The 27969-nt window shown below is 42.6% G+C and overlaps 1 protein-coding gene and 1 long non-coding RNA gene across 2 annotated transcripts; both read right to left on the bottom strand.

Annotated features, from left to right (window-relative positions):
* Positions 1-186: 186 nt before the first annotated feature.
* YWHAG (tyrosine 3-monooxygenase/tryptophan 5-monooxygenase activation protein gamma) lies at positions 187-27567 on the bottom strand. The gene is made up of 2 exons (XM_072837402.1): positions 27252-27567; positions 187-3610 (listed from the first exon to the last, which is right to left on the bottom strand). The coding sequence occupies exons 1-2, from the start codon at positions 27336-27338 to the stop codon at positions 2954-2956; spliced, it is 744 nt and encodes a 247-aa protein (XP_072693503.1). The 5' UTR covers positions 27339-27567; the 3' UTR covers positions 187-2953.
* Positions 3618-25439, bottom strand: LOC140639046 (uncharacterized). The gene is made up of 3 exons (XR_012035919.1): positions 16412-25439; positions 16258-16316; positions 3618-7251 (listed from the first exon to the last, which is right to left on the bottom strand). It is a non-coding gene; the product is annotated as an uncharacterized lncRNA (long non-coding RNA).
* Positions 27568-27969: the final 402 nt, after the last annotated feature.

The following is a 27969-nucleotide window of genomic DNA, read 5'->3' as shown; positions in this document are numbered from 1 at the left end:
AAGGTACAATCATTTTTCAACATCAGTAAACCCAGGTCTGACTCTCAGCTTACAGGCACTTTCCCAGTCTTGTCCCTGGCCCCCAATCTAACCACATTCTGTGAGTAGAAAGCACGCACATCCAATCAGCCCTTGGAAAGCAAAGGGAAATTAAAGTCATTTAAATAAAACTAAGTAGCACTGACATCAGATCTGTAAGTTTATTTGCTCAATGTACGACAGCTACATAATGACTCACATTCATGATATTCCATCACTGAGGAAAACTGCTAAGAATGGTCCGTGTGTGAAATAATTCCTTAGAGAAACACGGAGTTGGAAAAATAATCACTGATTAGACCTTAAAAATAGTTCACTGCATAACATGACAAAAAAGCACAAAGGCTCATTCAGAGAACATAGTCGTTGTTCTCCTACACTGTAATAGTTATAATTTCACCATGACAAACACCAGACATTAAGATTAAGCTAACACTGGTGTTTCTTTTGCTTCCCCCCCCCCTTAAAAACAAAATATATAACTGCATGTCACTATAGCAACATCCAAAACAGATCAATTTGTTACGATCACTATTTGGTAGAGCAAACTGTACCCCCAAAAGGAAAAATTAAATTAAAAAAACTTTAAAAAATTTGAAGACTTAATTTTTTGTCATAGGAATACATAACACCTACAGTATAAGTTAATAAATTTCAAGCTACTGTATAGAAATACAACACTAGCATGCACAATATTGTATCAATAGAATAATGGAGGAGTAATCATTTCACTGGAGAGACAGTATCAGAGGCAAGTGCATTTCTTTAAAAATAAAGAAAAGAAAAGAAACCATTCAAGCTGCTTAAATATCAAGTTTCCCATTCCCTCATTTTTAGCCCTCAGGTATAATTTTATCTTGCATTATTCTAAAAAGCAGCCAGAGCCAAAGCTGAAATTTAAAAGAAAATATAGGTTTTGTAATTCCAGTAAATCATTTCCAAAGGCTACAAGAAAGGACACAACACTGCTCACTGGACATGAAGATAAGTTAAGGAAAGCCCCACCTAACCCCCCCCACCCCCACCCAAATCATTTCCCATCCATGGCATTTACTTTAGGCCCCGGTGATGGCACAAAAGCTGTACAGCTCTCTTCTAGTTCTGCTAGGGTTCAGTTAATTGGGACTTTTGCTCTAGCGTATGGAGGGAACCTTCTAAGGAAAGTCACGCTGGGTAAACTGTGCCATGCTACAGGGCATCATCGTTCTATTCTTCACTGTCACCTGGATCCTGTCAAACGTATTCATTTCCCAACTTAAGTTCAATTTTGGTAAACAGCAAAAGCAACTGTCAGTGTTTCCTCAATTATTACTCATACCTCCTTGACTAAATAACCCAAAGGAACAGACAAAACAAATCTGGCGTCTTAACCCAGATCTCGGGAGTTTACACTGTTTCTGATCTTGTAAAAAAGGCTGAACACACACTCAACAGGTCATGTTTTCAGACAGATTTTTTCCGAAACAAGAATGAAGGACCTAAGGCTAACTGAGAACAAATTTGTGGAAACAACAATGTAGTTTCCTTGGATTCCAGAGCATGCGTCAACTGCACTAGAGAGAAAGGATTCTCCCGTTTCAATGCTTTCATTAAAAGAAGAAAAAAAATGTGTAGAAAAACTCTTGGTCAAATAGGAGTGATTTATTATCTGATAATGATTTTAGTTCATCTTCCTACAACAACTGCCTGGGGAAGGAGTGTTTTCAGGGAGGAAAAACAGACATGCTTATGAGGCTCCCGAAACTGGACAGAATGCTTATGAATAGAAGAGCTCTTCCTTTTGGATTTGTCTACCAGTAAGCTTCTAGCACCTGAATTTCCACACACTGCACAAACTTCCTCAAGATGACTGCCCAGCTTCTATAGCTCAATGGCATCTCCACCCTATAAAGAGCCACCAGCAGAAGGTCCAGTGGGGAACACTCAAGTCAAGAGTGATGGCAGCGTGATCCCTGAGGAAGGAGCTGTGGCAGCTTAAAAACCAGGAGTTCTCTGAAAATATCAACACAATAAATGACATACAGACCTGAATTTTCTCTATTTTTGTGGTGTTTAACGTTTCTATTAAAGTGATTAATCATTTTTGTGGTGGATTTGAGAGTTAAGAGGAAAGAAGGACAAAAATCCCACAGCCACCTGCCAAGCACCTATTAACCAAAACCTAGGGTAGCTTTGATTCTCCTCAGGCAAGCCTTTTGGCCCAGGAGATAGCGAACAGCAAAACCAACCTGGATAAGGCTGACTAAGGATGTAAAACCAAAATAACTAGCAAAGAAAAAGACACAATCAATGGCTTGATGTTACGTATGGCTGTAATGGAGAATACTGTAAACTGCAATTTAGTGTTAATACTGTCAGCTAATCCAAGACTTCAGGAAACTGGCAAGGCCTAAACCATAAGGATAAACACACCTTATGTTCCAAGTCTGTCAGTTTGGGATTTCAATTAGTCCATGGCTGGTCGAGTACACCCTGAAAAAAAAATGCACAGCTAAAATAGATGAGATAGAAAGTACCCAAAACATAAGACAAGAGCGTCTGTACACACAAATCCTTACTGGAACCACAGAACTTACTGAATGAGGGCCATCTCGTTTCAGTTTTCTTTTCGTCTTAAAACCCTATTCTCTAGCAATAAGTTAAAGACAGACCGCTCCACCTGCATTCATCTACAGAACAGTCCATACGCCAGTGTGAGGCTGCTATTTCAATACCAGCACAGCTAGCCTGACTTTCCACTAGTGGTATTTTGGCAAAAATGTCAAAAGAGGCGATCAAAGACAGGACAGGTCGTGGGCTTCTCCCTAGGAAGGTCGTCCCTCCCTTTCCCTCCCCCACCCGACCCCCAGCTCATGGGAAAAAATAAAGACTGCAGTAGTAGCATCAGCGGGCGCTGCCAGTCCACCTGGGGGCCTTAATTGTTGCCTTCGCCACCGTCGTCATCTTGCTGATCGCTTGTCCAGAGCGTTAGGTTGTCACGGAGGAGCTGCATGATGAGAGTGGAGTCCTTGTAGGAGTCCTCGTTCAGAGTGTCGAGCTCAGCGATGGCGTCATCGAAGGCGGTCTTGGCCAAGTGGCAGGCTTGCTCCGGGGCATTCTGGATCTCGTAGTAGAAAACGGAGTAGTTAAGAGCCAGGCCTAATCTAATGGGGTGAGTAGGCTGCATGTGCTCCTTGCTAATCTCATGAGCTTCACTATAGGCCTTCTCAGAGGACTCCACGACGGTTGCCCGCTTCTCTCCAGTGGCAACTTCAGCCAGGTAGCGGTAATAGTCCCCTTTCATCTTCAGATAAAACACTTTACTCTCGTACTGGGTCTCACTGCAATTCTTGATCAGGTAGTTATCCAGCAGGCTCAGCACATCCTGACATACGGCTTCCAGCTCCTTCTCGATTTTTTCACGGTAAGCACGGACCATCTCAATCTTCTTCTCATTGCCATCTGCAGATGTCTTCTGCTCAATGCTACTAATGACCCTCCAGGAAGAACGACGTGCCCCAACGACATTCTTGTAGGCCACAGACAGGAGGTTTCTCTCTTCATTGGACAGTGGCTCATTTAGCTCTGTCACCTATAAGAAGAGAATGAAGAGTCGTTATGGTCTGGATGATGTCGCTTGGGTTGATCACATCTTTATGCCACTACAACACTAACAGATGCACCAGGTGACTAACGTGATGGACAGAAAGAGCAGGGAGGCTGTGTGGGTGCACGGGAGGGGAGGGACACAGCAAATGACAAAGAAGGAAAATACTGCAGCTGGATCAGTGATGCCTGAAGTCCCCACTTCCTCCCTAGAAAAGGAAACACATTTTTTACATCTGTTCCATCAAAGGTCTATCAATCAGGTCAAGCTCTTAGATGTCAAAAACAAACTTTGATATAAATTACAAAAGGGCAACAGTTCTCTCCTGTAACGTTACATAAATACAAATCCTGGACATTTTAAGCATAAATGGCTGTTATATACCTCAACACTTTCCTTCTAACCTTGTCCGGTCTAATCAGTTCCATCCCTTTTCAGTGAGAATATTCTGAAGTCAAACTCAAGTTGCCTTCTGAGAAATGAGGCAGCTTTTCTGCCTTGTGTTAAGACTATATGAATTACAAACCTCAGGAACGGAAATCAAAACTGGGGCCATGTCTGGACTCAGTTCTAACACTGAGGCATGTCAGCAACTGGAAAACAGATTTGTTGCAGGCTGAACACCATCAGCGATACAAAATGATGTAGAGAAGAGCAACATACTTCTAAACTGAAGTGGCCAACAGGAATTAATGCTTCTTTCAATATGGGCATTTCTAAGTTTCGATCTTCATCATCCCAGCAAGTAATCACCCTGAGCAAACTAAAGCAACACCACACCAATGATCTCTATTTTTATGACTACCAAACAACTGCTTATAATAAAAAAATAAATAAAGACTTCTACAAGGAGGATAGAACGCTTGCTTATTTTTTGTTCCTATTGAGAGAGCACATTTTTATTGGTCTGTTATTGTATCTAAGCAGTGTATACTAAGTCAGTGGCTAAGCCACAACACCAAGAATCTCAGATCATTAACTATTTCAGAAGGACTAGATACTTCTCTTGCCTTGTCCTCTCCTACCTGTGGCTCTAGTCATAACATGTTAATTGCAACAAAAACTTCTACTTCGGCCCTTTGTTCTTCTCCCCCTGCCTGGGATACTTACACAAGTGTCAAGAACGAACTTAATAGTTAATATTCATGTCCTCTATGAAATCTTCCCCATCTCTTCATCTACCCTATTAAAACTGGCCAGTCACTCAGATCTTCAATGATCTGGGGGGGGGGGGGGGGGGACATAATCTAAAATGATAACCAAAACAAGGGGGTGGGATACCAAGAGATTTTTTTCGATGTGTGAATCATTCACATTTAGTACATATGACACTTTCATAAACCTGGAGGTGGGGAGGTTTAGGCTTAATTGTAATTGGTTGTGTAACTTAAATAGTATCTCTCAGGAGATAATTAAATCCTAACACAAACCAAATCTTACTCATTAGTTTACTGCAAGCAAGTCATTCTTGCAGAGGGAGAGGCAGGTTCCACGCAGGAGCCTGATGTGGGACTCGATCCCAGGACCCCAGGATCATGACCTGAGCCAAAGGCAGATAATCAACTGGCAGATACTGAGCCACCCAGGTGTCCCTACTCAAATATTTCTTAAACTGGTTAGCAGCTTTTCTTATGTTACCCTTTTACTATGCATTTTTTATTGTCCCATTATAATGCTAGAGAACACTACCAGACATGGCCTACTTATAAAACAGATGGTAGAGTAGGAAGACAGGGTTTCTGTACTACTAGACTTTAGAGCAGAAGGAAACCAGGACAGAGGTACTTTCTGTTCTATGACCCCCGCCCCCATCCCCATTCTGCTGTGGAAACACTTCTTTGGAATAAGACAGCTTCTATCATCTCACATCCAATTGTTTTTTTCCCCCTCCCCATATCCAATTCTTTACATATTCTAGGCTTTGGAGACACTACACTCAACCTGTACACCACACAGTTACTTACTCCTGCTGATTTCTGATGTGTACTCAGCTAACCTAAAAGACTGCACTTTTCCCAGTCCCACCATTTACTAAGTGACCTTGGGGGCAAGCATTTCATCTCTCTGGGCCAACTGATATTTCTGCCTCTTTCATCAAGTTATTACAAGAGCGTATCAAATAAATGATAGCGTGCTCTTGACCCAATAAAGTGACAGAAAGATGTGAGCAATTACTTTTGAGCATACCTTGAATAATTTTCCATTTTAATTCTCAGCATAAGATGCCTCTAAATTTCTTATATAACCATCTGTTAACTTATATCCTCGTATCAAGTATCACGTCTCCATTTCATCTTGTTCTCGGAGCTGAAATTTCCTTAGCTACCTTACATCACTTCCTTTCCACAAATTTTAGTATCATATAGCCTGAAAATACTCCCAAGACTGGCTTTCAAACAAGCTGAGGCCTTTGTAAACTTCAGGCATGCATACCATAGGACTCCAGCCTATACTCCCTGAATACCAAAGGCTGGCCTCCTCCAGTGCAACCTGATCACTGTCTCCAATGCAAAGAGAAGCCAGAGTGCCTAAGGCCACTGTGATCAAGTTCTGGCCTTTCCCCTAAATCATGCTGTCCTCATTTCCAGAGCCAGCAACTATTTAAAGCTCAAATGACCTCACCAGTACCCTATACTGTTGGGTCTCCTCTTGCTCAAATGAAGTAAGGCTGCAGAGCCCAAAGGCAGCAATGTGTGCTTATGTAAAGCCTCAGAAACATGGAGATTATGAAGTGATAATATCCCCTTTAGATACAGTAAACTCAAACACATTTGGAACATACCCAGGTGTTCTTCGCCACTGAAAAACTAAGAGGGAAAAACCTTTAGCTCTTAAGGTCTGCTTAAAGAATAGTAAGGTTTCTCTAAAAACCTTAAGTCAGAATATCAAAAAATTTCTATCAAAAGGACTTCTGTAAGAATGAATATGTGATTTTTACATTAAAAGAGATCCCAACCATACTACTTTTAAAAGTCAAAGATAACTTTTTAAAAGGAAAAAAATTATGCTCAGCGTCCAAAAAAAGGTTTAACCAAGATAGAATGAGAATTCAATGTGGGAAGAGGAGAGATATATATCATATGGAAAGGGAGGTAATTATTTTTCCAAAGAGTCACTGAATTGTTTCTAAGAATGCAACACTTGTAAATATCGTCCCCAAAATATACTGTCACGGCTGGTGTATAATGTAGAAAGTCTGTATCCTCTGGCACATCACATGTTCCTCTTAAAAACAAAATTAAGGTTTCTCTCTTCTCAACAACTAGGATACTAACCCAAGTTCAATTTGTTTTTTAAAGATTTTATTTATTTATTGAGACCCAGAGAGAGAGAGAGAGAGAGAGAAAGGCAGAGACACAGGCAGAGGGAGAGGCAGGCTCCATTCGAGGAGCCCGAGGACTCGATCCTGGGTCTCCAGGATCACGCCTTGGGATGAAAGGCGGTGCCAAACCGCCAAGCCACAGGGGCTGCCTAACTTTTTTATTTTACAGATTTTATTTAGGGATGCCTGGGTGGCTCAGTGGTTGAACATCTGCCTTGGGCTAAAAGGTCATGGTCCTGGGGTCCTGGGGTCCTGGGATGAGTCCCACAGGAAGCCTGCTTCTTCCTCTGCTTAGGTCTCTCATCTTTAAAAAAAATAAATAAATAAATAAAAATAAATAAATAAATAAGTGAATAAATAAGATTATTTGAGAGACAGAAAGAGGACAGCGGGGGGGGGGGGGGGAGGGCTGGAGGGGTACAGCAGACCCCCCTGCCCCCTGAGCAGGGAGACAGACATGGGGCTCCATCCCAGGACCCTGGGATCACGACTGGACCTGAAAGCAGACGCTTAACTGAGCCACCCAGGCCCCTCCCAAGTTCAAATTTCTTTTAGTGAGTTAAAGATAAACAGATTAATAAAAAGATCCCCAAAATCTGTTATTCTCAGATAGCTTAAGGATAGCTTAAGAACTGGAATTCTCCAAATCCCAGCTGCTAAGGAATCAGATATTAATTAGCATCAACTGTTCTCCCCTAAGAGTTGATGCAAAGACTTTCAACCAAAGATTAGCAACCCTTGAGAATCTTGGAAAGCTATTTAGAGAACTTTCTGACCTCAACACTTAGAGCACGCAGTCTTTTACAAGATCCTTAACAACTTATCTATCAAGAACCTTAAACTGTAATGAATGCAAGTTCAAAACATTTTATCTTCTTAAATAAGAAAAAACTTGCATCAGGCCTACTTTAAACCCTATTTCAGGGGATCCCTGGGTGGCTCAGTGGTTTGGTGCCTGCCTTCGGCCTGGGGCATGGTCCTGCAGTCCCGGGATTGAGTCCCGCATTGGGCTCCCTGTGTGGAGCCTGCTTCTCCCTCCGCCTGTGTGTTTGCCTCTCTCTATGTGTCTCTCATGAATAAATAAGTTAAAAAAAAAAAACAAAACACAACTATTTCAATCTTGCAGAATCTTATGGAGAAGTTACAAAATAAGATTTAGAGTGGTGAATATAAGACACACTGATTTAAGAATGCTGAAGTCTCCACAATGAACTGAGTTCACATCCAAAAACTAAAACTGAAACGATAAATAGCCAGAAAAAAGGATTTTTAGGGTGGTGAAACTATTCCATATAGTACTCTAATGGTGGATACAGGTCGTTGAACACTTATCAAAATCCACAGAATGTATACCACCACAAGTGAACACTAATATATACCATGGACTTTGATAATGATGTGTCACTGTAGGTCTCAGTCTACTGATTAAAACAAACCACTCTGGGGGAGAATCCCTGGTTGGCTCAGCGGTTTAGCACCTGCCTTTGGCCCAGGGCGTGATCCTGGAGTCCCGGGATCGAGTCCCGCATTGGGCTCCCTGCGTGGAGCCTGCTTCTCCCTCTGCCTGTGTCTCTGCCCCTCTCTCTCCCTCTCTTTCATGAGTAAATAAATTTAAAGAAAATTTTTTTAATCTTTTTATTTATTTATGATAGTCACACAGAGAGAGAGAGAGAGGCAGAGACATAGGCAGAGGGAGAAGCAGGCTCCATGCACCGGGAGCCCGACGTGGGATTCAATCCCGGGTCTCCAGGATCCCGTCCTGGGCCAAAGGCAGGCGCTAAACCGCTGCGCCACCCAGGGATCCCTAAAAAAAATCTTTAAAAAAAAAAAAAAAAAAAACACTCAGATGATGTTTGGGGCGGGGAGAGGGGCTGTGGGCGAGGGGTATATGAGAACTCTGCTTTTCACTCAATTTCACTGTGATCCTAAAACTGCTCTAAAAAAATAATCTCAAGGAAAAGGTGAAAGGAGGCTCCTGGGTGGCTTAGTTGGTTAAGTGTCTGCCTTCAGCTCAAGTCATGATCCCCAGGGTCTGGGATAGAGGCCTATATTGGGCTCTCTGCTCAGCAGGGAGCCTGCTCCTTCCTCTCCCTGCTCACACTCTCATATGCTTTCTGTCTCCCCACCCCCCCCCCAAAAAAAAAGAGGAGGAGGGGACTAGCGGACACTAGGTATAACATTTGGCCCTCATCTTGCATTTTTCTTATGCCCCTAGGTTTGGAGTACTAGTCATTAGAAAGGCCAAAAGAACATCAAAGAGAGAAACACAGTAACTGCTATATATGAACACCCTATACCAAACAGAAAAAATAAGATGACAAGGTACAGGATGGATATCAGTGTTCATGTAATGGATAGTCTATATACTATACAAGCAGAGGAATAAACTGCTAGAAATAAATGATACTGTTCTGCCTGAATATGTAACTAATCACATATTCTAGAGATGACTGGTCTACTAAATAACTACAAAAACTTTACAAAATACCCTGAAGCTATGACTTTTCTATCAGGGTAAAATGCCTTACACTTGCATTATACCCTGTGCAGAGGAGTTAATACAACAGACTTGAGAATGCTAACTTTAGCAAGATCTACTTGCAAACTTGACCCTTGGCCGGCATCTGAAAACTTGAATTTTGGAACGGTTCCCACCACTTCCAGATAAGAAAGGCTCCCTGCCCCTAAACTGTTTGTGCAAACAATGTGGTTTATGGTAAACACCTGTTTTCCTTCTAGGAGTCTTGAATTTTGCTATGTGCTAGGCAAAAGTACCTATGTGACCCGTCCCAATAAAACTCTCGGGGCACTAAATTTCTTATGAAACTCCCTGGCAGACACCATTTCACATATGCAGCCTACATAGGAGCCCCTGGGAGAGGACTCTTGAAACCTTGCACCTGGTTTACTCGGATCTTTGCCCAAGCACCTTTTTCCTTTGCTGATTTAGTTCTGCATCCTTTTGCTGTAATACACAGCCCTGAATACAACTATATGCTGAGTCCTAGCAACATCATCCACCCTGGGGGTAAGTCTTGAGGACCCTCAATACATTCATTCTAGAAAACTTGATAGAACATGTCCCATAAGGTCTGATAACAAGGAAATATACTGAAAAGCCACTCATCAGGTAATTCATCAGGCATCTGTCGAGCATCTAGCATGTTTCATATGCCAGCACTCTGTGAAAACAGAAAACTTAGTGAGACATCCTCAAGGTGCTGCTCCCTGAGGAGGAAGCACAAACTTACTCACTTTATTCTTAGGATAGCACTCTGTCTGTAAAGTTTAGAGGAAATTTTATTTAGAAAATAACCATAGCTGGGTTTTTTATTAAAAAAAAAAAAAAAAAAAAAAGACTGTTTACTCATGAGACACAGAGAGACAGAGGCAGAGGCAGAGGGAGAAGTAGGCTCCCCATAGGGAGCCCAACGTGGAACTCAATCCCAGACTGGGGATCATGCCCTGAGCCATAGACAGATACTCAACCTCTGGGCCACCCAGGCATCCCAATTAGAGTTTTTGTTTTTGTTTTTATAACCCAGGAGCAACCACCATGGATAACTCTACAGAAGGGAAAAATTTAAGGAACAGGAGCATCCTGGGAGTCCTGTAACTTCATATTCACCAGGGCCAAGCTCAAGATGTCACAGATGACAGAGGAGCTGCCGGGGCACTGGGGCTTTTCAGACAGTCACAAAGTCCTGTGTTTGTTTCATTACTTCTCTTCAAGGCAGACATCACACTTACAGATGTGATGTAGACAAATGAAAAGGACTGCCCCCCCCCCAACAACAACAACAACAAAAAAATCACACCACAAACACATTGCTGAGATAAGACACAAACTTGAGCCCTCTAGCTTCAAAACCTGTGTTCCTTCTCCCATCCCAAGTCTCTGATGATATGAGTATCACCAACACATCAAAGAGAAAGGGCTAATTTCTCTTAATACATAGACCTCCTATAAAGAATTTTGGACCAACTAGTAATAGAAAAAAGAAGTACAAGAAATGGACAGTTGAAAGAAAAGGGAAACACAGGTAGAGCACCCAATCTCATCTATTATGAATGTTCATTTTTCTCCAGACTGGCAATACCTAAAGTCAGATGACTCTATGAAGAGCAGCACTCACTCATCCATCCATGGTGGGCAACTATAAATCGGTACAACATTTATAGAGGACAATCTGCAAAGGACTAACAAAATTACACATATTCAGCAACCTTTTGACTCTGCAATTCCTACCCCCACCCCCGTTTTTTAAAAGTAAGCTCTACACCCAACATGGGACTTGAACTCCTAACCCAAAGATCAAAAGTCACATGCTACTCTATTGAGCCAGCCAGGTGCTCCTCTTGCAACTCTTTCTAGAAACTAATTCACTGCATTATTGCTAACAGCTAAAGTCTGGAAACACCAAAATGATCTTCAGTAAGAAACTAGTTAGACTATGACACATCCATACTGTGGAATTCTTAGCCATTCAAAAAGTATTTGTGAGGACACCTGGGTGGCTCAGTGGTTGAGTGTCTGCCTTTGGCTCAGGTCATGATCCTGGGGTCCTGGGATCAAGTCCCGCATGGGGCTCCCTGCAGGGAGCCTGCTTCTCCCTGTGTCTCTCTTGACTAAATGAATAAAATCTTAAAAAAATAAAAAGTGTTTGTGTATTCTAGGTATATTTCTAGAGAGGCCACTCTCTGAAAACAGAGTGGCTGGGGAGCAGTGGAGATTGAGAACATTGATTCTGACCTGTTACAGTACTTATTCAAACAAACCTACTCCATAATTCACCCTGTTAATTTTATCTACATTAAAGGTTTGGTGGGTGTTTTGTTTTGTTTTGTTTTTTAAGATTTTTAAAACCAAACCAATGCTGAGAACTAAATTTTCACAAAAAAAAGCACCCAAAGGCAGTAATTTTATATAAACAAGTTTACTGGTGTAAATAATTAACTCAAACCCGTTATCTGTTGATTTGTGTGCACTACTCCACCCCAAGAATACCTTTTTCCCCCACTTTAGTTGTATAAAAATCTTTCACTGGATCTTTATACAGGTCACGGCCAATATACAGAATATACTATAAATTTCAGCCCTGTCTCATTAAGCCAATTATTAATTCATATATTTCCCCAGTTTATTTCCATAATCTTATGGCTATCAAGTATCAGTTTTTTTCCTGTAGTAATACTCTCTATACCTATAATCACATCTTACTGCACACACATGGGCAATGTTACTAATGTTGATCACGGGCACTTTTGTTTTGAATTAAATGGAATACTTCCAGCATTTTTAAATAGTGATTCTTGTTTTGGGGGGTTTTAAGATTTTATTTATTCATTTGAAAGAGAAAGTATGAGCAGGGGGGAGGGGCAGAGGGAGAAGCAGACTCCCCTGAGCCAGGAGTCTGACTTGCGGCTCGAACCCAGGACCTGGGGATCATGACCTGAGCTGAAGGTAGACACTTAACTGACTGAGCCACCCTAGCACCTCAAGAGGAGGTGTTTAATAAACTATCCCCTGGTCCACCTGGGAGGCTCAGTCGGTTAGGCATCCAATTTTTTATTTTGGCTCTGGTCATGATCCTGGTCACAGGATCGAGCCCCATGTTCAGCTCCGTGCTCAGTACAATGTCTGCCTGGGATTCTCCTCCTCCCTCATGCATTATAGCTGCATGCATCATGCAGCTTGCATGCATTATATACACAGGTGCACACTTTCTAAATAAATAAAATCTTTTAAAATAAATAAATCAATAGGGCAGCTCGGGTGGCTCAGCGGTTTAACACTGCCTTCAGGGATCCCTGGGTGGCGCAGCGGTTTGGCGCCTGCCTTTGGCCCAGGGCGCGATCCTGGAGACCCGGGATCGAATCCCACATCGGGCTCCCGGTGCATGGAGCCTGCTTCTCCCTCTGCCTGTGTCTCTGCCTCTCTCTCTCTCTCTGTGACTATCATAAGTAAATAAATAAAAAAAAAAATTAAAAAAAAACAAAAAACAAAAAACAAAAAAAACACTGCCTTCAGCCCAGGGCATGATCCTGGAGACCTGAGATCGAGTCCCATGTCGGGCTCCCTGCATGGAGCCCGTTTCTCCCTCTGCCTATGTCTCTGCCCCTCCCTCCCTCTCTCTCTGTTTCTCATAAATAAATAAAATCCCCTAATAAATAAATAAATAAATATCCTCCAACATAGCCCTACCCCTTAAAGATCCAGTATTGCATGGAATCCTTACTTCTCCAGGTTAAGAATGGAAGCACAGGGGCACCTAGGTGGCTTGGTCAGTTAAGCATTTGCCTTTGGCTCAGGTCATGATCTTAAGGTCCTGGGTTTGAGTTCACTGTGTAGGAGTCTGTGTTTCCCTTTCCCTCCCACTTGTTCTCTAATAAATACAAATCTGGGGAAAAAAAAAAAAAAGAGGAATGGCAGGACAATATTCCTCAAAATGGCAAGTTACCACATGACTCCGCAATTCCACTCTTAGGTGAGTATATATGAGAGAAATGAAAACATCATCCACACAAAAACTTATACACAAATGTTCTTAGCAGCATTAGTCAAAACACCCAAGACTGAAAACAATCTAAAGGTCAACTGGTGAGCAGACTAAATTAAATGCATTATTCAAACAATGGAGTATTACTCGGGCATAAAAAGGAATGGAATAAGGACACAGGCTACAACACGGAGGGCAGTGAAAACACGATGCCAAACTAAAGAAGCCCTGTCACAAGGAGACCACACACTACAGGATTCCAGTGACAGGAAATGTCCCAAACAGGCGAATCTACAGAAACACAAAATAGACTGGTGGTTGCTTAGGGCTGGGGGGTTTTGAGAGAGGGCAGGGGAGTAGACAGTGACTCCCCATGGGTACAGGGTTTCTTTTTCGGAGAGTGACAGTATTTACTCTAGGATTCAGACACTGATGCTAGCTAACACAACCCTGAAATGCTAAAAAAAACCCTGAACCGTACACTTGTAATGGGTGAACTGGTATGTGGATTATATCTCAATAAAGTTGTAAAAATAAAACTGTTGCACTGTACCATAGTCTACATTGCACTTTCACACACTAGCAATTAAACATTAACTCATGTGTGCCTGAGGAGTTCCCAATTCCAAATAGTTCATCCTTCATAATACGTGGGCTTATACAAAGACAAGTCACTGTCACAGAGCATAAACCTCTAATATTAATTTTGTTATTTCAAATCAACTCCTATGTAGTCTAATGTATGTTAATATTTCTCATCCCCTCTCCCAAGATGAGAACAAGAGTATTGTGTAGTTTTATTGCTCAGGTATACTTAAACAAACGTGAAGAGGGCTAAGAAATTTACATTCCCTATCACAGGTATTTCTCATTATAAAGCATCAAATTGTGCCGCTATAGGAGGGAAACACGAAGGATAGAAACATACTGAGATTATATAAGATTACGTATTACTTCCCTAAACACAGACAATCCACACAGATATCAAACCAGAGCTCCTCCCCTCTTGCAGACCCTGAGCAAAGGTTCCCCCTGCCCCCCACCGACCTGCACATCTTCTGTGAGAACTGGACCTAAGTCCATCTTCAGAAATTAATTTCATGGTAAAACTCCCTACAACTGTCATGTGCTAGCCTTATGAATTTTATCTCTTGGGGCCACAATCAATTCCTCAAAACAGATGAAGACAATCCTCCTAACTCTTCGTCTTGTCTACTTACTGTTTATATGATCTGGATATAACTCCCCTCACCATCCTCTTCCCACAAACAGGCTCCTCTGTCACTACCCGTAAGCCTGCTGAGAATACAAGACTCAAACTTCAGCCAGGCTACCTCCTGAATGCAGGCAAACAAAGAGCTAATATTTATCATGGCTGCTTTAATCATAGATATGTTTTGGTGAGGGAGGGGAGACTCTCCCAGCAGAAAATTAAACTAGCTGATGTGTACACAAGTGCTGTATGAACTATGGTACACTGCAGCAGTTTCTTAAAAACAGCTCTACAGAGATTACTGAGCAAAGGCCAGGGATGCTCCTGAACACTCTAATATGCACAGAGAGGCCCCCTACAAGAGTGAAGAATAATATGGCCCAAATATCAATGGTACCAAGGTAGAAAAATGCTGTACTGGAACGCCTGGGTGGCTCAGTGGCTCAGGTCATGATCCCAGAGTCCTGGGATCGAGTCCTGCATCAGGCTCCCTGCACGAAGCCTGCTTCTCCCTCTGCCTGTGTTTCTGCCTGTCTCTCATGAATAAATAAATACATCTTTAAAAAAAAAAAAAAAAAGGAAAGAAAAACCCTGTATCCTATAGCAAGTTATCAATACTCAGGTCATGTTACTCTTTTTTTTTTTTTTTTAGGTCATGTTACTCTTCCTCATACTGTATACTTCTGCACTCTCATGCTTGTCCAACCACCTCAGCACACTTCCAGAACCCATAAAGAAAAATTCTCTGTAAATCTTTCAAGTCCTAATTCAAATACTACATACACTTCCTTCCAGAAGCCTTCTGAAAATTTCTCAGGCAACACTAATCACAGCTTACTCTGTGTATTAATTTTTACCTTGCATCCTTTATACCACTTACTTCTAGTGCCTCATACTGTTAACTATATACCCCTCCTTTCCCCACAAAGACTGAAGTCCTTAGGGACAGGCACACATTGCGTACACCAATGAATCACCATCGTACCAAACAGTCACTTCTAAGTGTTTAGGTGACCCGAATCTATCCTCAATGTATCAAGCCGATTGTTTGCAAAAGTGGCTCTACTAATTCCTCCCAACCCTGTATAGATCTTTTTCGTTTGCAGTATGACTTTGTAGCTCCTCCCATGAAGAAATGGAATCTTAGCTCTCCACCCCTACACTCTGCACTTGGTCATGTGACTTGCCTTAGCCAGTGGTCCAGTAGCAAGCCTGAGGCAAGCAGAGGCCTGAAAAGTGCTTGTGAATAGGAGAGAGCTTGCTGCTAGAAAACTTCCGTGGCCACTTTAGTTTGTCCCCCCGCACCCCGCCAAAGATTTTTATTTATTCATGAGAGGCAGAAACATAGGCAGATGGAGAAGCAGGCCTGTCATGGGGAGCATGATACAGGCAGGACTTGATCCCAGGACTCCAGAATCATGATCTGAGCCAAAGGCAGACAGACACTCAACCACTGAGTCACCCAGGTATCCCTAAACAGCTTCTTATACAAATCCATACTGACTCCCCTTCGTAACAATTTCCTTTTAGGTCTTTTCTTTGCTTCTACAACTTTCCTGGAATCAATGTCCTGTTCATCTTTGTTGGGATTACTCACCTATGTCCAGATCTGTGTCTAGCTCTCTGGTTCCACTTGCATTGTCCAAGGCTATTCCCCTGAATTAATTATAAACAACAGTGTAGCTATCTCACCAAATTTGACAACTTAACCCCCAAACCACACCCTGACCTCCTTGTTCAAAATCACTCACCTTTAAAATCAAACTGTTAGGGGCACCTGGGTGGCTCAGTGGTTGAACGTCTGCCTTTGGCTCGGGTTGTGATCCTGGGGTCCCTGGATCCAGTCTCACATCAGGCTCCCTGCAGGGAGCCTGCTTCTCCCTCTGCCTATGTCTCTGCCTCTTGTGAATAAATAAATAAATCTTAAAAAATAAATAATAAAATAAAACTCTTACACAACCTCCATCCAATAATACCAGTCCTCACTCTTACCTACTAGCCCATGCTCCTGACCTCCATCCCTTCTTTCCTTCCCTTTAGGCTTTATTCCTTTCTTCTAAGATTCACGAATTCAATTATTCGTGTATGAATATGAACTTTCCTACTGAGGGGAGAGGAGACAGGGAAGGAGACAGAGACAGACACCAAACTAAGACAAGTCCCTGCACATTAAGGTTTTCCTAACCTCAGCAGGGGCCCTTTGCACCTACTGCTTCGCAATACCTGCTTCCTGCCACCTCTTCATGGAGAGTGACCACAAGGAAAGAGGTGCCTCTTCTTAGTAAACAACTGGTACTATCATTGCCTCCTCCCTGTTTGCAAACGCAGTGTTTCTTCCCCTTCACTATATGCCCAGCAGTCAATCTCTCCCCTAGATCTTGCCTCCTCCCCTCCTGCTTTTTCCCATTAGCACATCACCCAAGATCAGGATGAAAATGAGTAAGTGGAGGCGAGTGAGTGCCTCAGTAGGTTGTCTGCTTCTCCTTTTTCTGCACTTTCCCCTGCTAGTACTCTCTCAAATAAATAAAATCTTTAAGAAAAAGAAAAAAATAAGTGGCTTTTAATCTTATCTTTCTCATTTCCTGCAAAATCAAGCTCCTGAAAATAAGTCTATACTTCTCAGCACTTCCTGAGCTTTCATTCAACTTGCCTTACCACCCCTGCACCTACTTGATAAAGCCATCAACTGTCATTCCCCTTACCCATCCCCAATCAACATTCCCTTACATCTTCAACTTAAATCTCTATTCCTAAAGGAATCCAACACTGCCAACCACTCCCTCTTTCCAGACCAGCTCTTCCCTTTGTTAGCATTCCCTCCTGGTTTCTTGCCTTCCTCACTACCAATAGGCTCAGCCACCTCATTCTGACTCAAACTCTCTACTTTCCCTAGGTGACCTTACTATGCCTGGTTTTAGCCATCACGGATAAACAAGTGTCCGCCACTAGAATGTCCATTCCATAGGGGCCACGAAGTGGGCCACGGATTCCCCAGCTCTCAGACCAAAGCTCAGTCACTAGTTGGTCCTACAAAAATGTTTATTTGATGGAGAGAATATGTAATACAGTGTTTGTCCTGTGTATGGTGCTATTCTAAGTGCCGTGCACATGTTAACCTGTAGCTACCTCTACTTACATGGCTCCCCAAACTCAGCACAACCACAATGGAATTCACCACGTCGGTCATTCTTCCTCCCTCCTCTTGTCTCCAGCCATCCAATGCCCCCAAACCTGCTCTCACCATCCATCCTCATGTCCAGGTTCTCATCCCTTCAGGCTCCACCCCATAACACTCTAATTTGTCTCCCTCCCTCCACTTCACGGTCCTTCTTTTCTTTAAGATTTTTATTTACTCATGAGAGGCAGACACAGGCAGAGGGAGAAGCAGACTCCATGCAGGGAGGGGCTGCCCTTCACGCTCCTTTTCAATTTCCAAATATTTTCAGGCCAAAAATCAGATTATGATCCTCTTCTGCTTACAATCTTTCCATGACTCTCCATAGTTTAAAAACTCAAGACTTCACGAAGCCCTTTGTGAACTGGCCCCAACTCACCTCTGTGGACTCATTTGCTATTTCCTCAAATACACACCACTGCAGTACATTCTCCTCCTGCACACTCTGGAACTACACAAGTTATTCCCTCTGCCATGACATTCCTTCCTCCATGCTCTCCTCCTTCCAGCCTCACCGAGACCCAGCATTGCTTCTGTACCAAATATCCTGAAGTCCAGTGTGACTTTGATGTCCTGTTACTCTATTACTGTTGTTATAGCCGTTGGAAACTTACCATATTGTTTTCCTTTCCTTAGTAAATGAATCCCCTTCCAAAATTAAGTTTTATGGAACACCTGGGTGGCTGAGCAGTTGAGCGTCTGCCTTTGGCTCAGGGGGTGATCCCGGAGTTCTGGGACTGAGTCCCGCATCGGGCTTCTGGCATGGAGCCTGCTTCTCCCTCTATGTTTCTGCCTCTGTGTCTCTCATGAGTAAAAATCTTAAGGAAAAATTAATCAAGTTTTCCTGCAGAACCTTCAAATGGCAAAAAAGAAGTAAAATGATAGCATACCCACCTAAATTACTGTTAACATCATTAAATTGGGCAGCTCTATACCTGTGAGCATGGATTCAAAGCTAGGCTGTTTGGGCCCAGACAGCTAAGATATGCTTACTACCTACTTACCCACCCATCCACCCAAATACCCAGCAACATACAGCCCTTAAAACAAATGATTTTTTAAAAAATGCTTCGCAAGCAACAGAGCCAAACAAAAGCAAAGTTGTTTATTCACATCGTCCTCAACCAATAAACTGGGTTTTAGCTCTTCTATCAGATTAGTGATAAAAGCCAGAAATAACTGAAGAATCTTTCCAAAAACAAAATAAAGGCAGTAAAAGAGGAATCCCAGTCCTGTAATGATAGAACTCTTAACCCACAGACAACACATCATGCATCCTCTGCCCCCTCATGACCCATCCAGGCTTTCATTCCCCTCACGAGAAAAAGCTGATGGTAGGCAGCACTTGCATTTCAACTGAAGCGAAGTGCCTCTCTTAAAAATCAAGGAAAAAATGAAAATCATCTGCCATGTGAATTAAATGCTTTAAGCAAGAAACTACATTTGAGATTGCCAAATTTGAATGTGGAGAGATCTTGCTGATAACCTAAGCATTTATGGCCAATACAGGGTAGTTTTAGGTCGTTAAGAAGCCATCTTCCTCTAAGATGGTAAATCTGGTAGGAACACAGACACAAGATTGACTGTTATGCTGACAAATGGTGAAGCTGGTTGTATGAAGACATATCCTACTGTTCGTCTCTAGAAATGTTTGAAATTTTTCATATTAGTTTTAAGTAATCTACACCCAACATGGGGCTTGAACTCATGATCTGATAAGAGATTCCCCCACGTTCTAAGTATTGAGCAAGCCAGGCCCTCAGTGCTTTCTTTTTAAAGGCAATCATTCCAACCACAAGAAAGCAACAAAAGGGAGATTCGCTGCTAGCAGTGAAGTTCTTACCTGCTTGACTTCATTTTTCTTCATGTAGTAAAGTGGAATAGGTTATCCTTGAATTTAGAAGCGTGTTATACCTACTTGATTACATTTTCCACTACTTTTAAGAAAACTCAGTACCCACTGTGATTTCAAGAACCTTAAAAATTATGCTTAGCTCTTCCTTTCAAAAATTCCACTTCTGGGGATGCCTGAGTGTCTCAGCGGTTGAGCGTCTGCCTTTGGCTCAGGGTGTGATCCTGGGATCCAGGATAGAGTCCCACATCGGGCTCCCTGCATGAAGCCTGCTTCTCCCTCTGCCTATGTCACTTCCTCTGTGTCTTTCGTGAATAAATAAAATCTTAAAAAAAAAAAAATTCCACTTTTGGGTCTCTGTCCTAATATATAAACTATGTTGGAGGGTACCTGGGTGGCTCAGTGGGTTAAACATCAGCCTTCATCAGGTAAGGAATCCCTCATCAGGTAAGGAATCCCACATCAGGCTCCTTGCTCAGCAGGGAGCCTACCTCTCCCTCTCCCCTGCCTGCAGCTCCCCGTTTGTGCTGTCAAATAAGTAAAATCTTAAAAAAATATATGTTGGAAGCTTTAGCCATAAAGATACTTATAACATTACTTATAAATTCGGAAAGAACACAAACGCTAAATACAATTATGAAAAAATTAAATTATGAAACACCCATAGAACTGTTAAGCCATTGAACATAATAACAGGAAAAAAAAGGATCCTTGAAAAAATGTCAAGGGAGAAGGCAAGGTACAAAAGCAAGCCTAAACACTACAGAAAAAGACACGAGGGAAATATACCTGCATGGGGAATAATTATGGTGATACCTGTCATTTTTTCCCAAATCTCCAAGCATCCAAAAGGCCAGACATGTTTATCAGTAATCAGTCCCATTGATGACAGCCTTCCAATGACCAGACTCCCTTAGAAAATAACAGCATCCCAAAATTCAAAATATTCTAGAATATTCTAAAAAAAAAAAGGAAAAAGAAAAATAAGAGTGCCTGGCTGGCTCAGTCAGTAGAGCATGACTCTTGATCTCGACATTTTAAGTTCAAGCCTCACATTGAGTGTAGAGAGAAATTTAAAAATTTTTTTTAAAAAACAATATTTTGGGCAGCCCAGGTGGCTCAGCGGTTTAGCACCGCCTTTGGCCCAGGGTGTGATCCTGGAGACCCAGGATCGAGTCCCATGCCGGGCTCCCTGCATGGAGCCTGCTTCTCCCTCTGCCTTGGTCTGTTCCTCTCTCTCTCTCTCTCTCTCTGTGTCTCCCATGAATAAATAAAATCTTTAAAAAAAAAATAAAATAAAAACTATTTTTTCTGCACTCCCACTAGCTTTTTCTTGCCTCAAGATGGTTGTTAAGCCTCTTATTCTCTCCTTGCACTTCTAGATTGGGTCATATTCAACTTAATATAAAAAAGTTAGTGCCTCTATTAGAGATGTAGTTTAAAAGACTCGATATAGGTCACATGTGAAGAATGGAGTATCATTTGAAAATAGCATCTATCCACCAGTCTACTCATATCAGGCAGGCCCTCACATAAAACTGTGCTGGCAGGAGTATGGGATTGGGATTATCTGCATGGCTATTGGCTACTATATCCATGTGGGGCCACCAGGGCAGAGACCTACTCACTTAATTCAGTCCAAAAAAAAAAAAAAAAAAAGTTTTAAGCTTATTTCCACATCCTTAAAGTACTGGCACCAGAAACCACTTCCCAGATCCAGGTTTTTTAATATGATAGGCTCAAGTGTTGTGTTAATAATTCCTTTCAAAAAGCTCAAGAAAAAAAGGAAAAAAAAAAAAAAAGAAAAAAAAAAGCTCAAGAAATTTAAGGGCAGCCCGGGTGGCTCAGCGGTTTAGCGCCACCTTCGGCTCAGGATGTGATCCTGGAGACCCGGTCAGGCTCCCTGTATGGAGCCTGCTCCTCCCTCTGCCTGTGTCTCTACCTCTCTGCCTCTCTCATGAATAAATAAAATCTTTAAAAGAAAGGAGAAAAAAAAAAAAAAAAAACTCAAGAAATTTAAATGATCTATCTCCTCAAAACAAACCTGCATTTTTAAAAGCCCTCCTCTTGTTACCCTCTTACCCTTCCTTCTCTCTGCCACTGCAGCTGCTCTGCACATTCGGCTGTGGGGGAGGGAGGCTAAGGGATTCCTCTTGAGCTGTCATTACTTGTGCAGCTGCCCACTGCTGTCACTGTCCTATTCCCAGCTCTGACGCCCCTGTCCTAGTAACAGAATTAAGAGGAAAAAGCTGACCTTACACCTGGGTCCTATTCAGTTTGGCTATCTCCCCCCAAAAGTAAGATCTTGCTCCAAAGATTAAGAGGATGAGACCGAGGAGTTTATCTGGAAATTTACTTTCTAAATCTCATGTTAAACGATCTACATATGTGAGAACACTCTCATTCCCTTTTACCTACTTGCAACCCAGCTATGCAGCACAGTATTCAACTCAGGTAAAGAAAAATCTCCCTCTATAGGACACAACTTTATAGGTGAAATGCTGCTAACAATTTAGCTTAAACTTCACTAGTTTAGAAAGGAAGAAAAAAAAAAAAAGCCATGCAAAGTCCTTAAGACTTATTTTTATTGTTGCTGTAAAATCATGGAATCAAACCGATTCTTTAACCATTTATCTTAAAATTAAAGCTCTCTTTTGGGAACGTCTATTGATCACTTTTCATGGAACTGGTTTAAATGAGTAAAATCAAAATTCAAGGATCTCTGTGTGATGATATGGTGGTAATGAACCAAAATCATATTTGATACCTAAAAAGGAATTTGAGGAAGACAACAGGAAAATGATTATGAAAGGAAAGGTAGCTGATACTGGTAGCCTTTACAACCTACAAAGACAAGCTGAGCCTCCCATGATTACAGTCGTAAATATATGCTCAAATGCTAAAAAAAACAGAACTTAGAAAATAAGGACAAAAGAGGGGTGCCTGGCTCATTCAATAGGACATGCAACTCTTGATCTTGGGGTCATGAGTTCAAGCCCCATGCTAGGCAGTTTAATTAAAAGACAAAACACTGGTTTATGTGTGTTTTCCCCTTTGACTAGTAAACCTATAAAATGCTCTGTGCTTTTCTTCCACATCCCATGGAATCGGAGAGCAATACAGTAATAACCAGATGCCTTGCGCCAGGTAAGAAGAGTTAAGGCTGGTGATAATGGTAGTAAGAAGCTCTTGGAAGCCTCAGAAGCCCCCAATGTTGTATATATAACATCATACACAGAGTATTCCCATCAGTTTAGCATCCCGTTCTTGAACAGCTCACCCTCTCCATGCTGTACAGTGTTCATTAGGGAACCGCTGCCACAGCAGGGAAAGCATTTATAACGAAGTCAGCATTGGGATGGAAAATGAGTCATAGTAATAACCCAGCAAAATTTCCATAATCTCCAATAGTTAATAGTTTGTTCTGATTTCAGATAAATTCTTATTTATTTGGGGGAACATCATACGGTTATTAAGCTCTGTAACTTCTTAAAGGGAAATATAAACCTAGCTAAAATAAGTCTTTTTTCAATTTATGCTGAAAAGGTTCAGATGTCAGAAAACAAAGACAAAAGGATGCCAATTACCATTGGCTGTGAGCTGTGATTACTTCACTATTGACACATTCCTGAATCAGTAGTCTTGAAATCCAGCCAGCTACAGCCAAACCATTGTCCCTTTTTAGAAATATCATTTTCTCATTTTTTTTAACTAGAGATAATGGTTGCACAACATTGTGAACGTGCTAAATTTTACTGAATTGTACACTTGAAAACGATTAGTTTGATACTATGTGACTTTTACCTTGATAAAAACAAAATCATTTTCTCTGCTTTTTAATAATTTAGAATTTGGCTTAATAAGGCTTCCCGCAGGTGCTAGGGAATGAAATTCTCCCCGTGGTCTGCTGTTAACCCAAAGCTCTGTAACAATGATACACATTTAGCAGTACCTTTTTTCCTTTTTTACCTTGATATGATTCAAAAGACAGTGTTTTTTAATTATAAAAAGCAATTGTCATTGCAGTTATTGCAAAGACTACTACATAAAAAGCCAACTGTTATCTGTATTCTTTCCACCCCAAAGAACAGAACAATTGAAACCACATGACTTAGAATAATGGCTGGCAGAATTCCACCTCTGAAGTCTGCAGAGGTGTCACTACTCCATTAGCGATAATGGCTATTGATCTAGCCTCCTGGAAGGGCTAGGATGAAAAACAGAGTATTTAAGATATTAAGAATTGTAGACCATATGGATTCCAATAAGACTCTTCTATATAATTAAGGTAGCCTTTTCCAACCAGTGTCCCCCAATCCAGTCACTTCAACAAGATGAGTAGCCCAGAGATCTTTTCTCCCTCCTGAGGCAAGTACCAGTAGCCTATTTAGAATATTAACTTCTGGAGAGGCTATTAGAATCCAAAGGACAAGACAGAACTGTCTAACAAGAAACATCTAGGTGTTCCCTTAAATGGCAGACTACAGGTTTCTCTTAAAAAACTAAACTTCTGAGGTGCGTAACTGGTTCAGCTGGAAGAACATGTGACTCTTGGTCTCCAGGTCGTTAGTTCAAGCCCCAAACTGGATATAGAGATTACTAAAGGGATCCCTGGGTGGTGCAGCGGTTTGGCGCCTGCCTTTGACCCAGGGCGTGATCCTGGAGACCCAGGATCGAATCCCACGTCGGGCTCCCAGTGCATGGAGCCTTCTTCTCCCTCTGCCTATGTCTCTGCCTCTCTCTCTCTATGTGACTATCATAAATAAATTTAAAAAACTAAAAAAAAAAACTAAAAAAAAAAAAAAGAGATTACTAAAAAAAATATTAAAAAATTAGCTTAAAACAAAACGCCAGTAAACTTCCCCTTTTCTTCTTCAAAACACTGCAAACTGTTCCCATCCTCGGTCACCCACACACAACTACCACTCTGCACAGGTACCAACAGTATTATTACTAGAATAATTTCATTAAGTGCAAATTTAATCCCCCTGTCATCAGAATGACTTCAGCCTTAGAAGAGTGCTCCTTGGGTGACAGGACCCAGTAATTTCTTTGTATCTTCCCGTATTTTCCCAATTCTCCAAAGATGAGATGACTTTTATAAACAAGGCAAGAAACAAAGTTTTCTAAATAGTTACTATTTTTGAGCACCTACTACATCCCTTACTTAATCCTCACAAGTATTTCAAGTAGATATTGACCTATTTTACAGATGAGGAAAATGAGGGTCAGAGATAAGCATACCTCCTCAGTCACAGTGAACAGGTTTGAAAAAAGATCTCCTTTATTTTACACTGTTCTTTCCTCCATACTCTGACAAGAAGCAGAAGCATAAATATGTGAAAAAAAAACTTTTCCAAGTCTCAATGTAAACGAATCTTCACTCGTTAACATTACTGAAAATGACCCAGTAGGAAATCATAATTTTTAAAGGTTTTTATTATGACCTGCCAAGTTAAAAAATCTGCAATAAACCCAAGTATACAGCAGCCTACCCAGCACTATGATCAGAAAACATATTGTTTAGAATTTCTATTTTTATTCCATTATTGTCCAATTTTAACAGAGACACATGTTTTAAAATACAAATATACTTTTGTGAGTAAACTAGAAACTGGAAAATGAATAGGCATTATCTAGAGGTCACGGATTTTCATGCCTAAAGGTAAATGAAATTCTTATTTTTTGGACCAACTCTTATCTGGTGGATACGGTGAAACGCTCAATTCCACCTGCTTATCTGCTAATTTCTGCATTACCTTGGACAAATGCCATTTGCATACTCCCTACCAGCCCTTAGGTGCATTGCAGCCTCTGTGTCATTGTGTGTGACATCACTGGGTTGCTATGGATATAGGTGCGAGGTCACTCACTTTCCTGTGAAACTAGAAACATGGAAAAATTAGAAGCGTCTAAATAGCATGAACTAAACATATTTATAATACTGCTATCTCTTAAAAGTACAACTTATCATTTGAGCTTTAAAATGTTTTAAATTTTAAATCTGTGGCAATACATTAATACAGCAATACTCCCAATTTCAAAATCAAGGCTCTTCCTAAATAAAAACCTTTTTTGTTAAGGTAGCTGGCTTAAATAAAGCCATCAGCATTGTTATGCATTTTTTATGAAATAGCAAAGTTATTCAATAATTAATCTGTGATACCTACATTGCTTCATTATAAAGATTTAACATGCAAGAAGATACACTCCTGAATCCACTTCACACTGGAGATGCATTTTCAAAATCTTTGTTACATAATGCAGAAGTTAAATGTTAAGGTAGTGAGAGACCTAAATCATTCATTAGATAATTTATATGTTTGATTTAATAATACTCAGTATTTGCCCCCTCCTCTAATATCAAACTCCGATAGCCCATTAAATAAATGTACTGTTACTGACAAAATGGTGCAATACAGGCAGGAATCTGCATCCCAGACAAAATGCGACAACTGGCGATCAGCATTCTCTTTTCATCAGCATGAGGATGCACTAGTTTTTATTTTAAAAAGCCTCACATTTATCTAAAACAAATTATTAAAAAGACTTTTTCTCCTTTAAAATAACTCCTCCCAGCCTCCACCCAGTCTAGGCTCTCTGCAATATGACAAATGCAGAATCTTCTAGAATGACTTGATACTGCCTCCCACCACTGCTTTGTTTGCAATATCAGATCAGAAAGAATATTTTTTCAACTTATAGGAATTTCAACAGATGTGTGCCGATATTCAAAGAAACAGCATGTGTCACAAATTGTACCAGTCAGCTAAATGTATAACCTTTATTTCAAAGACAATACCTACCCTCTTTAATACAAAAAGCCATCAGGAAAAAATGGAGAGGACATGTTGAGAACAATCAATGAAAATGCCAGCAAGACATACATTCCCCTTACCTAAAAGCAAGAAGACTTGCTTTGGGGTATGGAGAAAGAGGAGCCTTTTGTTAAGAAAAACGTGAGAGCAGCAAGGAGGTTTCGGTTTTGCTCCATTGAGCCCAGGGTTTCAGGAGAGCCTACATTTTTCCTGGTTAGGTTCTAAAGGATCCATCAGGAGAGGCAGTGGGGAAGATTTGGGGGGCGGGGGGGGGGGGAAGTATTAGAAAACCAGGAGACCTGATAAGTGAATGGGAAAGGCGCCGCCCAGACACCAGGGAGAGAAAGAGGAACCGCATCCATGCGGTCCCCCGCCCCCACCCCCAGGCTGGGAGGAGGGGAAGTGGGGCACAAAGGATGTTCACGGCCCCCGCTCAGGTCCCCAGCGGACCCGGAGACTCGGGGCCAGAGCCCCCACTCCCGAGACCAGCCCTGCATGATCCCGCCCCAGCCCGAGCCCGGGGAGGGTCGAGGCAGCGCCGCCGGCCCTGGGGGAGCTCGGGGAGAGTCCGCGTCACAGCCCGGGTCCCTTTCGCTGTCGGGGCCCTCCCCAGCTCCCCGCCGGGGGCGGGGAGGGGCGGCCAACGCCGCAGTCGCGACCGGCGACTAGTCCCTGGGCCGTCCACGCGAAGGCCCGCGTCTGCGAAGGGGCTGGGGCGAGGCGGGGGGAGGGGAGGAGAGACTCACGTTCTTCATGGCCGCGGCCATGTCGTCGTAGCGCTCCGCCTGCTCGGCCAGCCGGGCTTTCTGCACCAGTTGCTCGCGGTCCACCATCTTCGCGGGCTGTAGGTCGGGCCGGGTGAGGAGACCGGGGCGGCCTGAAGGGCTCGGAGGGCGGCTGCGGCGCGGCTGGAGCCCGTGTGCCGGAGGGACCGACCCACGAAGCGAGCAGCTGAGGTGGCGGCGGCGGCGGCGGCGGCGCGGAGGATGCGGACAGAGCTGCGACCGCGGGACCGGGCGCGAGGCGGCTGCGGCTGCTGTGCGTGCAGCGGGCGGACAACCCCCTGCGGCCCCGCCCACGCCGCGTGACGCAACATGCCCCGCCCGCCCGCCCGCGCACCCCGCCCCGGCCCGGCCCCGCCCCGGCCCTTCCGCTTCTCGGGCTTCCCCTCCCCAACTCGGCTCGCCGCAGCTTTCTGGGCGTCTCCCTCCTTCACGTTGCCTCCTGCCAGTGCTCCCCGTTCTTCCCTTCACCCCGCTTCCTGCGCCCCAGCTTCTCCAGACTACCCCTCCACCGCCCCCCTCGCATCTCCGCCCTGTCAGCCCCCCCACCACGTGGGCCCCTGGGAGTTGTAGTTTATCCAGCAGGGGGGTGATATGTTGGAGAGATCAAGGACAAAGGGGCAGTCAGGACTACATCTCCCAGTGGTCTTAGCGCATGAGCTGTGGAGAAGGGGAGGGTTCT

This window comes from Canis lupus, chromosome 8 (genome assembly GCF_048164855.1).
Source record: "Canis lupus baileyi chromosome 8, mCanLup2.hap1, whole genome shotgun sequence".
Lineage (NCBI taxonomy): Eukaryota > Metazoa > Chordata > Mammalia > Carnivora > Canidae > Canis > Canis lupus.
The sequence above is the reverse complement of the archived record's forward strand: the minus strand, read 5'-3'. Positions and strand labels throughout refer to the sequence as shown.

Bases quoted from the DNA above. Each gene is read 5' to 3' on its own strand.
- YWHAG (XM_072837402.1), bottom strand. From the start codon at position 27,338: ATGGTGGACCGCGAGCAACTGGTGCAGAAAGCCCGGCTGGCCGAGCAG. The intron at 3,611-27,251 runs GTGAGTCTCTCC...CTCTTCTTATAG, and splicing joins TGGCCGCGGCCATGAAGAAC to GTGACAGAGCTAAATGAGCC.